This window comes from Plecotus auritus (genome assembly GCF_963455305.1).
Source record: "Plecotus auritus genome assembly, chromosome: 15".
In the NCBI taxonomy this organism is placed as follows: Eukaryota; Metazoa; Chordata; class Mammalia; order Chiroptera; family Vespertilionidae; genus Plecotus; species Plecotus auritus.
Window position 1 is genome coordinate 2,128,919 of NC_137781.1, and position 15,776 is coordinate 2,144,694.

General features: G+C 54.8%; 1 protein-coding gene across 1 annotated transcript; it reads left to right on the forward strand.

Annotated features, from left to right (window-relative positions):
* The first annotated feature begins 518 nt into the window (after window positions 1-518).
* PSMA4 (proteasome 20S subunit alpha 4) lies at window positions 519-8,625 on the forward strand. The gene is made up of 9 exons (XM_080651395.1): window positions 519-634; window positions 2,482-2,505; window positions 2,674-2,716; window positions 2,998-3,160; window positions 4,529-4,606; window positions 5,190-5,278; window positions 5,983-6,113; window positions 7,252-7,375; window positions 8,269-8,625. Exons 2-9 carry the CDS (start codon window positions 2,503-2,505, stop codon window positions 8,421-8,423), a joined length of 786 nt encoding a protein of 261 aa, XP_080507521.1. The 5' UTR covers window positions 519-634; window positions 2,482-2,502; the 3' UTR covers window positions 8,424-8,625.
* Window positions 8,626-15,776: the final 7,151 nt, after the last annotated feature.

The following is a 15,776-nucleotide window of genomic DNA, read 5'->3' on the forward strand; positions in this document are numbered from 1 at the left end:
AGCTGTTGACCCCACGTTCTCCCTCGCTGAGGTTTGCCGGCGCTCCCCCACCCTATGTCGCCCCCTCCTCGGGCTGAGGACCCCGCAGGGCCGCAGCACCCCATCTCCCTGCTCCCATAACGCAGCATCCCCTGTGCTGGAGGACTTCCGCGTTGTTGGCCCCGCCCCCGAAGGACTTCCGCATTTTAGGCCCCGCCCCAGGAGAACTTCCGCGTTCTCGCCCCGCCCCTGAAGGATTCTTCCGCGCCCTCGGCCCCGCCCCTGGAAGACTTCCGCGTTCTAGCCCCGCCCCCGAAGGACTTCCGTGCCCCTCGGCCCCGCCCCTGAAGGACTTCCGCGTTCTAGGCCCCACCCCTGGAGACCTTTTGCACCCTCGGCTCCGCCCCTGGAGAACTTCCGCGTTCTCGCCCCGCCCCTGGAGGACTTCCGCATTCTAGGCCCCGCCCCTGGAGGAATTCCGCGGTTTCGCCCCTTCCCTGAAGGACTTCCGTGTCCTCGGCCCCGCCCCTGGAGGGCTTCCGGCTCTGCGCACGCGCGGGGGCCATATTGGCAGCGGACACTCGCCTAACGCTGGTGGCTTTCTCCCGCGGGTGAAACCCTCCGTGTAGACCTTAACTCCAGTGCCTTTTCCCCGGTGAGTCCGTGTCCCCCGGCACCGCGGAAGCTTGGCCGCCGTCCCCGCGGGCGGGCGGGCGAGGGTCGTGGGCGCCGCAGCAGAGCGGGTCCGGCCTGGGGCCGCCTCGCGATGACTGTGCGGCGCTCCTGGGCGACGGGCTGGCCCCTGGCGGCCGCCGTAGGCCCGGCGCGGAGCGGGCTCGCGGGGCTGGGGCCGAGAGGGGCGGCACCGAGGAGCGTGGCTTCCGTGCCGGGAAGAGCCGCGCGGGGAAGCGACCCGCTCCGTCGGTGCCAGGGGGAGCGAGCGGTCGCCCTCACGTGCCAGCGGGGACCGGAGGCCCCAGCCCGCCGCCGCCCCCGCCCGGCGGAGCCCCTTTGCCTGGAGGGAAAGTTCGCGCTTCCTCCCGGGGCGCGCGGGCCCTGCAGACGCCACGCCTGGGGTCCCGTTTGGGGAGACGGGCGGCGGGGTCTGAGGTCCGGCTTTCGCCCCGAGTCAAGCCGAGCCCCGGGGTGCCGCTGGCCGGACCCGTTAGCGGTGACGCCGAGCTTGCCGCCCGCCCTCCCTCCCGCGGAGCCAGGTGAAAAGTCCAGACGCTGTCTTTTTTTGTTTTGTTTTTTTGTTTTTTAAATCACTGTTCATTCCCTTTGTGCTCCGAAGGAATCATGGTCACCGGAATGACCCCAGCCGGACCCTCTTTATTTATTTTATTTTATTTTATTTTTTAAAACTGATTTCGGAGAGAGGAAGGGGCGGAGAGAGGGAAACAGAAAGGGAAAGAGAAACGCATGGATGTGGGAGGGAAGCGTCGGTCCGGGGACCCAGACCCGGGGGTGGGACCCGCGGCCCCTCGGTGTGCGGGACGGCGCGCCAACCACTGAACAACACCGGCCGGGGCCCGACCCTCTTCTTCCCCGCCCGGTTCCTCCTCTTAGACCCGGCGGTTCGCAGCCTTCGCGCCGCCTCTGCCGTGTCTCCCGTGGGCTCGTTGTGTTGTTTTTTTGTTCGTTTGTTTGTGGAAAAGTACTTTCCCCACGTTCCGCTGTGTGTCCCCTGACCTCCCGCCTGTGGACAGGGACGGTCAGGGTCGGGCCCCGGCCGGTGTTGCTCAGTGGTTGGCGCGGTGACCGCTCCCGGGGCTCCAGCGGCAGCGCCTAACCGCACCGGGTAGCCGCCGCGTGAAGTCAGCCAGGTGAGCCCTGGCCGGTGTGGCTCAGTGGACTGAGTGTCAGCCCGGGGACTACAGGGTCCCTGGTTCGATCCCCGTCAAGGGCATGGAGCTGGGCTGCAGGCTTGGTCCCCGGCCCTGGTCAGGGCACCTGCCGGAGGCAACCCATCATTGTCTCTCTCTCACATCGCTGTTTCTCTCTCTGTCTCTCTCCCCCCTCCCTTCTACTCTCTCTAAAAAATGAAAAAACAATGGAAAAAATATCCTCGGGTGAGGATCAACAGCAAAATAAAAGAGATTGGACTTGACCATGATTTATAAAAAAAAAAAAGCCAAATGAGGGGAATGGACAAAAAAATATATATATATATGTATATATATATATATACATATATATATATATTTTTAAATATATTTTATTGATTTTTTTACAGAGAGAAAGGGAGAGGGATAGTTACAAACATCGATGAGAGAGAAACATCGATCAGCTGCCTCCTGCACACTCCCTACTGGGGATGTGCCCGCAACCAAGGTACATGCCCTTGACCGGAATCGAACCCGGGACCCTTCAGTCTGCAGGCTGGCGCTCTACCCACTGAGCAACACCAGCCAGGGCAACAAAACATTTTTGAAAGTCACGGACATGCTTTTTATAAATTGTGAGTTTCATGTTAATAAGGACCCTGTTTTCTCTTCGCAGGAGCAATAAAGTTCAGGAAACATGGTAAGTCCTACACCTGCCCGGAAGCTGTCGCCCGACAAGGCGACGCGCTCGTACGCAGCTCAGGGGTGGGTGTGGATGAGGACGGGGGAGCGGGAGGACGTGTTACAGGCGGCCTGTGGGCTGGGGCTGCTCTCCGCGGCCGGGACTCACTGTGTGCTTCCTTTGCAGTCTCGGAGATACGACTCCCGGACCACGATATTTTCCCCGGAAGGTAAGACTGATCCTGTTCAATCGTCTCAAAATGTTTCCAGTGTTTGACTTTTTGGGGGGGGCAGCGGGGCGGGGGGGCGAATCTAGACATTTTGTTATCGTTGCTCATCCGCTCTGTGCTCTGAAGTGACTGTGGTCGCCGGGATGATTCCATGCCACACGGGAGCGTGGAGGCGGGACTGTGTGTGTGTGTGTGTGTGTGTGTGTATGTGTGTGGCTGAGTGTCCCTGCGGACTCTCGGATTCGCTGGCGTCTCCGCGTCTCACCGCTTGCGTTCCGCAGGTCGCTTGTACCAAGTGGAATACGCCATGGAGGCCATCGGACATGCCGGCACCTGTCTGGGGATTTTGGCCAACGACGGTGTTTTGCTCGCAGCCGAGCGGCGCAACATCCACAAGCTCCTGGACGAAGTCTTCTTCTCCGAGAAGATTTATAAACTCAACGAGTGCGTGAGACCAGGGGGCGTCTCAGGAGCTCCCGGGCTCACATAGTAGGACCGCTCCTGCATGGGGAGGGCTGTTCCATGTGGCAGTGAAACGGAAGGGAACAGGTTATGGTGTTTTTACTGGCAGAAATGTTTGAGTATTATTTAATTTGAAACCTCTTTGAGGCTTGGGATCATGTGTAATTTTTTCAATATATATTTTATTGATTTCAGAGAGGAAGGGAGAGGGAGAGAGAGAAACATCCATGATGGGAGAGAATCATGGATCGGCTGCCTCCTGCACTTCCCACACTGGGATCGAGCCCGCAATCCGGGCCTGTGCCCTGACCGGGAATCGACCCGTGACCTCCTGGTTGATAGGTTGACACTCAGCCACGGAGCCACGCGGCCGGGCTGTGTAATTCTTTTTAAGGGCGGGGCCCAGCACTTAGTGGAGAACGGTGCTTTGTGTTGGTAACAGATTCGGGTTCAGTCCACGCTCTGCTGATAGGAGCTGTGGCTTCGCAGCAATTGTTTAACTTCTCTGGGCCTCAGCGCCTCCTAGTGGTGCTGGCAGTGTAATGAAATGGGATAAAATGGATGAAACACAGTAGCACATGTTGGGCATGTAGCAGGCCCGCTAAGTATTGTTCAGAACGGCTGCTCGGGAATTCTGTGGCATTTTCCTGACTCCCACCTCCTGGAGGTCGGGGAGCAGGTTAGGTGAGCCCCGTCGTTTCGGGGATTTGGGCGAGCGGGACTGCCTAGCTGGCGGGGCTGGATCTCCGTGAGAGCCTTCCCGAGTGGTGGGCCGGGTGAGTGCCGGTCATAGGGCCTTGTGATGCCCTATAACCCTATATAGGGAGGTGTCATCCCTGCGCAGTCACTGCTGGTCCCACTGGGAGGCCTGCAGGCTGGCCCAGGCGCAGTGACAGCGGTGTGGGCTGCAGGGAGCCGGGGCAGCCCTCGGGAGGGGGCAAGGACAGGAAGTGCACCCTTTGTCTGAGCCGAGCCCTGGTCCCCTCACTGCACCCCCAACCAGGCCTTAGCAGGTGGAATGCTCACTACCCAAGAGCATGGGGAGTCTCTCTTCCTGTCCAGCAAAGCCTTTCTCTGAGTCTTCCCGGGATTTCCTTCACTTCCTGGTGTTCATTCTCTCCGAGCGGTTCATAGTGTGGGGTGGTGAGTACGTCTGTTGAAGGGCTGAAGGGGGCAGGGTCTCTCTCCTGTCACCTGACAGCAGGTTTATCCTACGAAGAGAGCTGTTCAGACAGAAGCTTCTGTGGCGTGAAGCAGCTGGTCCCTTCCCGGAGAAGGTGGCCCTTGGTGCTTGTAAGGGACGCTCTCAGACGCCTCCCGCTCACACATGGACGTGTTCCTTCTCCCCAGGGACATGGCGTGCAGCGTGGCGGGCATCACTTCCGACGCCAACGTGCTGACTAACGAGCTGAGGCTCATTGCGCAAAGGTACGTCGTGAAGAGCGTGATCGGCGGCTCGTAGGCCAGCTTGACCTTTCTGAGGAGAACTCAACAACTGAAGCCACTACAACTCCGTTAATTGAAAATGATTGTTTGTTTAAAAACAAAAACGCAAATTTGTAAAATGTTGTTGACGTGGGAACGTTAGGATGTTGGCATTCCCCTGCCCCACCTCCCCTTGCAAATTACAAGTGACTGTTCTGTTGTCCCACGGCATAGACTTCTTTTCAGAGGGCCCTTTGCTTAGAATGTACACGGAGTGGCCAGATGATGATGATCTCTGAACGCATGATAACCTGGCCACTCAGTGTGTATATATATATATATATCAGAGGCCCGGTGCATGAATTCGTGCATGGGTGGGGTCCGGCCAGCCTGGCCAGGGGGAGGGGACATGGGCAGTTGGCCGGCCTGCCTGCTGATCGAGGGGACAATGTGCATATTAGCCTTTTATTCTATAGCATAGACACTGAGTGGCTGGATTATTATGCGTTCAGAGATACCATAACCTGGCCACGCCGTGTATATGTGTTTTAGGGAAGAAAAGTAACCTGCCATTTCCTCGTCCTAGGTACCTGCTGCAGTACCAGGAGCCGATTCCCTGTGAGCAGCTGGTGACGGCGCTGTGTGACATCAAGCAGGCCTACACGCAGTTTGGAGGTACGAAGTTTGGGACAAATTTTACTCCAGAAAGTGAACACGTTTTCTGAGTAACAGCAGCTGTGGGATGGTAAAAGGAAATTGAAAATTAAGTGAGGCCCTAACTGGTTTGGCTCAGTGGATAGAGCATCGGCCTGGGGACTGAAGGGTCCCAGGTTCGATTCCGGTCAAGGGCATGTACCTTGGTTGCGGGCACATCCCCAGTAGGGGGTGTGCAGGAGGCAGCTGATCGATGTTTCTCTCTCACTGATGTTTCTAACTCTCCCTCTCCCTTCCTCTCTGTAAAAAATCAATAAAAATATATATTTAAAAAAAGAAAAAAAAGAAAAAGAAAATTAAGTGAGGAAGTAAATCCTTCCCATACATCCCTGCTTCGTGAAATAACTGGCTTCCGTGGTGTAGATTACCATGTTTTATTAATAGGCCGTTGAGAGACCAAAATAACGGTTTCAGATCTGGAAACACATTGCTCTTTGCATAATAACGGGATTCGGCACGGGGCCTGTGCCAGTCCGTCTCCTGGGAACGCCCCAATCCTGGGAACAAAAGTGGGCGTTTGGACGGAGCTGTGTGGTGGCCAGAACCCAAAGCAGTTACGGATGCTGAGCCTCCCAGGACAGGCTCTCAGCCGCCTCAGGGAGCTCACGTAACCATGGTGACCTGCGTCCTATTGCCGCTCTGTGACCGCGTTTTCTGTGTTAAAGGGAAGCGTCCCTTTGGGGTGTCGCTGCTGTACATCGGCTGGGACAAGCACTACGGCTTCCAGCTCTACCAGAGCGACCCGAGCGGGAACTACGGGGGCTGGAAGGCCACCTGCATCGGGAACAACAGCGCCGTGAGTTCCGGGTGGCTGCGCGGTCCGGCTGCAGGTCTGGTGGCTGCCGCCATCTAGGCAGGGGTCCTCCAACTTCTTAAACGGGGGCCAGCTCACTGTCCCTCAGACCGCTGGAGGCCGGACTATAGTTTAAAAAAGAAACTATGAACAAATTCCTATGCGCACTGCGGGCCCGGGACGCGTCGGCTGCTAAGCAGGACAGGCAGCGGCCCCCGGCGGGCCGTATCCATGTCCTCGGCGGCCGCCTGTGGCCCGCGGGCCGCAGTTTGAGGACCCCTGCTAGAGAGTGATGACCGTAAACGGTTTTCAGGGAGCGGCAGCAATCTTAGCAGCTGTGACTGCTGTTGGCGATGAAGCCACAGGTCCTGCTAAACCACTGGGGTTCATTGCCTACGTTTGTAACGAAAGGAAAAGCTAATTTTTAAAAAATATTTTTTCACCCTGGCTGGTGTGGCTCAGTGGATAGAGCGTCGGCCTGTGGACTACAGGGTCCCGGGTTCGATTCCGGCCAAGGGCACATGCCCGGGTGGTGGGCTCAATTTCCCATGCAGGATGCAGTCGATCCATGATTCTCTCATCATGGATGTTTCTATCTCTCTCCCTTCCTCTCTGAAATCAATTTAAAAATATAAAAAATATTTTTTCATTGATTTCAGAGAGGAAGGGAGAGGGAGAGAGAGAGAAACATCCGTGATGAGAGAGAATCATGGATCGGCTGCCTCCTGCACGCCCCCTACTGGGGATCGAGCCCACAAACAGGGCATGTGCCCTTGACCGGAATTGAACCCGGGACCCCTCAGTCCACAGGCCAATGCTCTGTTCACTGAGCCACACCGGCCAGGGCAACATGCTAATTTCAGTGAGAAGTGGTGAAAATAAGACGCAGCTTTTTTCACATCTGGTTCACAGACCCTCCCTGAATTCTTACAGGCCCTGCAGGTCTGAGCCCCAGGTTAGACTCCATGCACAGAGCGTCAGCACCCCCCCCCCCCCTACCCACCCCATGGCTACCCTCCCTGCCATCAGACTGTTTCTGTTGGTTATATGCTGCTAATCCTAGTTCAGGCATCATCCTCTGCCCAGGTCTATTCCTAAAAACGCCGAGACTGAAAGGGGATCCCCTGTCCATGTTTCCCAGGCAGCTGTGTCCATGCTGAAACAAGACTACAAAGAAGGGGAGATGACCCTCAAGTCGGCACTCGCGCTAGCCGTCAAAGTCCTCAACAAGACCATGGACGTCAGCAAGCTCTCTGCCGAGAAAGGTGCTTCCGTGGGGGAGGGGTTGAGCGCTCCTGTCAAGGCCTGTAGCGTGGTGGCCTGACCTGAGGTCAGGCGGCCTCACACCTGTTCCAGGCGTGAGGACGTGGGCCTGGGGTCCTCGTGGGCGGTGCTGCTTCCCGTCGGTGACTGTCTGACCGACTTCGTGATGGGTGTGTCTGTGTTCGTGTGTCCATATGAGCGTGTGTGTAGTTACATGTTTATATGTACGTGTTGTGGGATCTCTGTTCTTCTGAGTCTACTGATCTCGTATGCCAAGCCCCCGTCTGCAGTGTTAAATGCTCTCTGTAGCTTGTCATGTCGCTGTATGAGGCAGTATTGCTCAGTAATGTTTTTCAAAATGGTGAACCAGCAGATGAGTTAGTTCAGGAGACGTCCCCTGCCCTCAGAGGATGCCTTACGCGCCTCTGCTGCGGCCTCCGCCCACCCCCACTTCCCACTCCGTCCTCCCGGCTCAGAGTTCCTTCTGTAGGTGTCAGTCTGCCTGTTTGTCCACAGGCAGGGAGCCTGCGCTTCACGCCTTCGTTGTGAAAAGGGATTTGAAAAGTCCGTGAGAATCCGTGTAATTACTGGTCAGAGGTTCCGGCAGGAAACGGTTCCCTCGGCCACCAGCTGAGGCGGGTTCGCGCCGGCACCTGGCTGGTTGTCCTGTGTCCAGGGTGACAGTGCGGCCGCTCAGGAGGTTGGAGTGGGCAGAGGAAGGCACTTAAGTAAAACCGATAATGACGGTGCTGAGATGAAGGTGTTTTGTGCCCGTTAAGCGTATTGGGCATAAGTCCTGGGAGAGAGTGAGCGAAGGCGCGAGGATGTGGAGAGGGCGGCTGGCCGAGACCCCTCGCTCGCTGCCGGGGTGGCTGTAACGCTGTGTTTGCTCTAGTGGAGATCGCCACGCTGACGAGGGAGAACGGGAAGACGCTCATCAGAGTCCTCAAGCAGAAGGAGGTGGAGCAGCTGATCAGAAAGCACGAGGAGGAGGAAGCCAAGGCTGAGCGGGAGAAGAAGGAAAAAGAGCAGAAAGAAAAGGACAAGTAGAGGCGAGGCCGCGTGTCACCCGGGCGCCCTCGGCGTGCGCGGCCCCTGCCCGCGGGAAGCGCTGGCCCCCCGGACGGCGGGAAGCGGCTGGTGCCGTCGGAGCGGCCCGCAATGGTGCGTCCAGTCGAATGGTCATCGCTCTTCATGGACCTTTTAATCCCCTCCCCCTTTTTGGGAATAAAACTTGGGAGAATGGAAGTGGCGAAGGAAGCAGGGCAGTGATTGTAGGCCCGGGATGAGTAATCTGGTCTTCCGCGCGTCCGCCTGCCGTGGCAGCGGCTGCGTGCACATAGGGCGTTAAAGGGACAGAATCGGGCGTCACGAGAAGGGGAGAGGGGCTTGTGCCCGGGGGTGTCCTCTGCCGCGTCCCCTGCCGTCGGGTAGGACCCGGGGCCCAGGCCTCTGGCGGGAATGCCGAGGGAGGCCCATCCAGCGAGCTCAGAATCACACTCCTCGGGGGTCGCCAGCCTTGGGTGTTGATGGATCTTCTGGACTCAACATACATATATACATACATGTGCACACGGGTCACACATACAGCATGGAAGACCCAATGACAGCAAAAGCCCGGTACCCACCCCCCTTTCTCAGCCACAACACGATCAGCACTGCAAGCCCCGTGTGCACCTTCCCCGTCTCCTTTCTCCTTTCTCGGTTTCATCTCCTCTTCACTACGGGTCCTGCAGCCTGCCTTTCTGTCCCTCCGGCTGGCCCAGTGGCCTGTCTGTCTCCGGGGATGGGCTGAGCCACGTCAGGGCTGTGTGTGTGTGAGGATCCAGCCGCGAGGACAGGCCCCCCCGCCGGCAGGTGGGAGGTGCAGGGGACCAGCCCTGGCCGCAGGGAGCCCCTGCTGAGCTTATTTTCAATACCAGAGGCCCGGTGCACGACATTTGTGCACTGGGCGGGCGCGGGGAGGTGGTGGTCCTCAGCCCAGCCTGCGCCCTCTCACAGTCTGGTACCTGCCTGCTTAGGCCCGCTCCCTGCCACCACTGCTGCATTCGCCAGCTGTGAGCCCAGCTCCTACATTGAGTGTCTGCCCCCTGGTGCTCAGTGTACATCATAGCGACTGGTCGTTCTGCCATTTGGTCTATTTGCATATTAGGGCTTTATTATTTTCAATGTCTTTTATTGATTTTTAGAGAGGGAGGGAGAGGGAGATAGAAGCATCTACTGGGGATCAAACCCGCAACCCGGGCATGTGCCCTGACCAGGAATTGAACCCTGACCTCCATTTTCATAGGTCGACGCTCAACCGCAAAGCCATGCCAGGCAGGCGAGAGCTTTTAAATCTGTCCTCAGACCCTAGCCTGTGTGGCTCAGTGGATAGAGCGTCAGCCTGGGAACTGAAGGGTCCCAGGTTCGATCCCGGTCAAGGGCATGTACCTTGGTTGCGGGCACATCCTTGGTGGGGGGTGTGCAGGAGGCAGCTGATCCATGTTTCTAACAATCTCTCTCCCTCTCTGTAAAAAATCAATAAAATATATTTTAAAAACAACAGAATTTTAAGTTTTCTGGCCCCCACTCTAAAGTAGAACCCCCCAATACCCTAGCCAGGTACCTTGGTCGGCCGGGGCATTGTCCCGATACACCAAGGTTTCTGGCTTGATCACATAACAGAATCAACCAGTGGTTGCATCAGTAAGTGAAGCAACAAATTAATGCTTCTCTCAAATCGATAAAGAAAATCTTTAAAAAGGTAGAATCCCCGAAAAGAACACATAATCCAGGAGTTTGGGGCCATGGTCTCTCTCGTCTGGCCGGCTCCTGGCTTGGAGTGTATCTTCAATAAACCCCACTTTACTTGAATTTCATTCCCATTGGCCTTAAAATCTTTTCTCACTGACCAGAAGAACTGAGGTCCCAGCCAGTAGCCACATCCGGGAACACGGGACTGACCCCCGACCCTGTCCCCGAGGGCCCCTTTTCCCCGGCTTCTTACTGAGCCCGAGCAGCCTGGCCTGGCGCAGTCCCCCACCGAGTCCTCTCCTGTGATCCGGGCCCTTCCTGGTTTCATTGTCCCCAGCTTTATTTATTTTTTAAATATATTTTATTGATTTTTTACAGAGAGGAAGAGAGGGATAGAGAGAAACATCGATGAGAGAGAAACATCCATCAGCTGCCTCCTGCACGCCCCCTACTGGGAATGTGCCCACAACCAAGGCGCTGTCCCCAGCTTTAATAAACATCCTCTAAGGAAAAAGAAGTAGAATCCCCCGACTGCTCATTTTCTATTTATTGCCTCAAGAATGTTGATCACGCCCTAGCCTGTTTGGCTCAGTGGATAGAGCGTTGGCCTGTGAACTGGGGGGTCCCGGGTTCGATTCCGGTCAGGGGCACGTGCCTGGGTTGTGGGCTCGATCCCCAGTGGGGGGTGTGGGGGAGGCAGCCAATCCATGATTCTCTCTCATCATGGATGTTCCTATCTCTCCCTTCCTCTCCCTTCCTCTCTGACATCAAAAAACATATATTTAAAAAAAAAAGTTCTGCCGAAACCGGTTTGGCTCAGTGGATAGAGCGTCGGCCTGCGGACTGAAGGGTCCCGTGTTCGATTCCGGTTAAGGGCATGTACCTTGGTTGCGGGCACATCCCCAGTGGGGGGCGTGCAGGAGGCAGCTGATCGATGTTTCTCTCTCATCGATGTTTCTAGCTCTCTATCCCTCTCCCTTCCTCTCTGTAAAATATCAATAAAATATATTTTTAAAAAAATTAAAAAAAAAAAAAAGTTCTTTCATGCCCCAGCCGGTGTGGCTTAGTGGATAGAGTGTTAGCCTGCGACCTGAAGGGTCTCGGGTTCAATTCCGGTCAAGGGCATGTACCTTGGTTGCGGGCACATCCCCAGTGGGAGGTGTGCAGGAGGCAGCTGATCGATGTTTCTCTCCCATCGATGTTTCTAACTCCCTCTCCCTTCTTCTCTATAAAAAATCAATAGAATATATATTTTTAAAAATCCTCAGGCAAGAATTAACAACAACAACAAAAAATTCTTTCCTGACTCATCACTCCCAGATCTGACCTTTAGGGAGCAGAGGATACAGCGCCCCACTTTCGTAAGAAAACAAAACCTTCCTTTGTACCAGGAGCTGGCGTGTCCCCAGGACACATCCTAACATGTACTCTGTTCTGTAGTGCATTGTCATTTCCTGTTTACTTGCGTGTTTTTCTGTCAGTAATTGGGTTTGGGGCATTGTGCTATATTTATATTTATTTATCTATTTTTAATCCTCACCCGAGGATATTTTCCCATTGATTTTTAGCGAGAGTGGAAGAGAGAGGGAGAGACAGAAACATCGATGGGAGAGAGACACATCGATGGCTTGCCTCCTGCACATGCCTGGGCCGGGAAGGAGCCCGTAACCCAAGGACGCGCCCTTGACCGGAATCGAACCCGGGACCCTTTGGTCCGCAGGCCGACGCTCTGTCCACTGAGCCACACCGGCCAGGGCTGGGGCATGGTACTATCTTTGTGGTTATGAGATTCTCTTGGGGCAGCTCAGTGTTATAAACAGTTGATGTTTTCATGATATGATTTTATGCACGACTATTTCATTATTACAATCCAATACAAGACGGCTCGTTAATTTCCTTTCTTAAAGCTCTACATTAAAATGTCTGCACTTCGCCCTGACCGGTGTGGCTCAGTGGATAGAGCGTCGGCCTGGGGGACTCAAGGGTCCCGGGTTCGATTCCGGTCAAGGGCACGTACCTTGGTTGCGGGCACATCCCCAGTGGGAGGTGTGCAGGAGGCAGCTGATCGATGTTTCTCTCTCATCGATGTTTCTAACTTTCTATCCCTCTCTCTTCTTCTCTGTAAAATATCAATAAAATATATTTAAAAAAAAAAAATGTCTGCACGTTCGGCAGCTGTAGGGAAATACAGAAATAGCCCCTGCAGGAGGCCTCCGGCGCGTCTGCCCTCCCTTTTCCAGGATGGAACGGAATGTCCCGTCAGCACTTGCTTTTGTCCCTCCACCTGGGAGGACGCCTCCGATGCCCGCAGTGAAATGGACCGCGTCCGTCTTCATCGCTCACGAACTTGTCCCTGGCTGTCGTCCTAAAGGCTCGCCGCGGACTCCGTCAGCGAGCCGTAACGGGGACGCCGAGCGGGAGATTTACAGACTCGGCCCAACGCTGCACTGAGCTCAGTTGACCCCGTTATAAAAAACGAGGAGCCAGCAGCCACGCTGACATGAGAGACAACTCATCTGGTCACTCCACTCAGATGACAGTGTTCATTGTTTATTTCTGCTGTTTATGTGGCCTCCGAATCCCCTCCCCTCTCTCTCTCTCTCTCTCTCTCTCTCTCTCTTAAATATATTTTATTGCTTTTTTACAGAGAGGAAGGGAGAGGGAGAGAGAGTTAGAAACATCGATGAGAGAGAAACATCGATCAGCTGCCTCCTGCACACCCCCCACTGGGGATGTGCCCGCAACCAAGGTCCATGCCCTTGACCCGAATCGAACCCGGGACCCTTCAGTCCGCAGGCCGACGCTCCATCCACTGAGCCACACTGGTTAGGGCTCTCTCTCTTTTGAATCCTCACCCGAGGATATGTTTTTATTGATTTTAGAAAGAGAGAGAGAAACATCTATGTGAGAGAGACATCAATCAGTTGTCTCCCATACAGGCTCCGACGGGGAATCAAACCCACAGCCTTTTTGGTGTACTACAGAGAGGAAGGGAGAGGGATAGAGAATCAGAAACATCGATGAGAGAGAAACATCGATCAGCTGCCTCCTGCACGCCCCCTACTGAGGATGTGCCCGCAACCAAAGTGCATGCCCTTGACTGGAATCGAACCCGGGACCCTTCAGTCCGCAGGCCGATGCTCTACCCACTGAGCCACACTGGTTAGGCCCCCACTCGCTTTTAATGTGGAAGCATCAATAGGCCTTGGTGAAGGGTTTTGTATCTGCCAAAGCACATCTGAGAGTAATTGCCACACAAATAATCACCACCAGCAACTATTTTTTATTTTTTAAAATCTGTTTTTATTGATTTCAGAGAAGGGAGAGAGAGGGGAACATCCATGATGAGAGAGAATCACGGGTCGGCTGCCTCCTGCACACCCCGCACTGGGGATGGAGCCCGAAACCGGGACATGGGCCCTGACCTGGAATGGAACCGTGACCTCCTGGTTCCTAGGTCGACGCTCAACCACGGAGCCACGCCGGCCGGGTGAGATTTCGTTTATGAAGGCAGGACACTCGGGTTTGCACCCCTGCTCACCATTTCCCAGCTCGCTGGAGATCGCGGGCGAGCTGTTTAACATTCATCTATTCATCCAACAGTCACTTTGCGCATCGCCTGCGTGCTCAGTGTACTGGGCACACACCCGGGACTGACAGACGCAGCTGCTGGAGCTAATTTTTATGGGGGATTAGACACACTGCAGGGCAGGCAATTACAAGTCGTGAGGAGCGTGGGGAGGGGAGGGGAGGGGAGGGGGCAGAGGAGCAGGCAGAGGAGCTGGACAGAGGATCACCAACTTGGTGCTCAATCGCAATAAAACGGAAGTGTCCTGGGAGTTCAGAGAAGGCTGCGGCTGGTGGGCGAGTGCCACTGGAAAGGAGAGGCGTCGGTGAGTCGCAGAAGAAGCTGTCCGAGATGTACCTGCTATGTTCTATACTTAATTGCTTGGGTTTTAATGAGCCCAACAAATGACACACTTTGCCTCTCACTTAAACACAGTAACAGCTTAGTGTTCCCCACAGGTTATGTAAGTAATCATGGTTCTCTGATTTATTTTATTTATTCTCTTATTTATCATATATATATATAAAATTAAAATATATTAATTTAATATATATATATATTATACACTATATACACACACACACACACATACTAATAAAAGAGTAATATGCTAATTGACCGTACCTTTGTGATACCCACCAGCCAATCAGGAGTGAGTATGCAAATTAATCCAACAAAGATGGCGGGTTAATTTGCATATGCAGGCACGGAGCAGCCGGGGGCAGGGCGGGACACTTCCGCATCACTCCAGCCGCTCTGGGCCTCTGGGCAGCGTGGGAAGGCGGAAAGGCGGCTCTGGCCAGAGCAAAGGCGGTGCCAGCAGCCAGGGGAAGGAAGGCCCATTCTTGCACAAATCTTCATGCATCGGGCCTCTAGTATGTATATATATATGCCTAAGTGACCGTTTGACCGGTAGCTATGATACACACTGACCACCAGGGGGCAGATGCTCAATGCACAGGCATGGAAACATGGAACAGACTGATGAATCTCAGAGGAAAAGGGGACGGGTGAGGGTGGGAAGAGATTAACCAAAGATCTTATATGCGTACTAGAGGCCCGGTGCCTGGATTCATGCACTGCTGGGGTCCCTCGGCCTGGCCTGTGGGGATCGGGCTGAAACCAGCTCTCTGACATCCCCCAAGGGGTCCCAGATTGCGAGAGGGCATAGGCCAGGCCCAGGGACCCCACCAGGGCACGAATCCATGCACCGGGCCTCTAGTATTTTAATACATCTTCATTGATTTCAGAGAAGAAGGGAGAGAGAGAGATAGAAACATCCATGACGAGAGAGAATCATGGATCGGCTGCCTCCTGCACGCCCCCCACTGGGGATCGAGTTCACAACCCAGCTCTGACTGGGAATCGAACCCTGACCTCCTGGTTCATAGGTCAATGCCTGACCACTGAGCCACACCGGCCGGGCATCTTGGTTATTTTTTTTTTAATGCTTCATGTACTTTTGTGTCATCCGTGCACAGGGGCCATGCTAACCCCTGTATCGGTCCGATTTTAGGATGTGTGCTGTGGAAGCCGGCGTCTGCGGTTAGTGACGTAACACGCTGGGGAGGTCTGAGAGTCCGGTGGTGCTTGCCAGTGGCTGAGCTGACAACCATTTAATTCCAGTGTTCCCACTGAGAGGGACCGTGACCTTCAGCAGTTACTCAGCCACCCGGCACCAAGGCTCCTCTCCGTAGAAACGCAATAACGCTCTACGTCGTTCTGCCAGCACGCTGAGGGGGACTTGCCTAATTGTCTGCGGGCCCCACCAATTCTTTGGAGCTACACAGAAACTCGCAGGGAAGGGGCAATGATGCTCTCGCGTCCCTGTGCAGAGGTGTTGGGAATGACGAACCCAGTCCTTATCTTGTCCCTTTTATTTCATTTTTAAATATTTTTTATTGGTTTTAGAGAGGAAGGGACAGGGAGAGAGAGAGAGAGAGAGAGAGAGAGAGAGAGAGAGAGAGATATCAACGATGTGAGAGAATCGTTGATGGGCTGCCTCCTGCACGCCCCCTACTGGGGATCGAACCCGCAACCCAGGCATGTGCCCTTGACTGGATTCAAACCCAGGACTCTTCAGTTGCATGCAGGCCGAC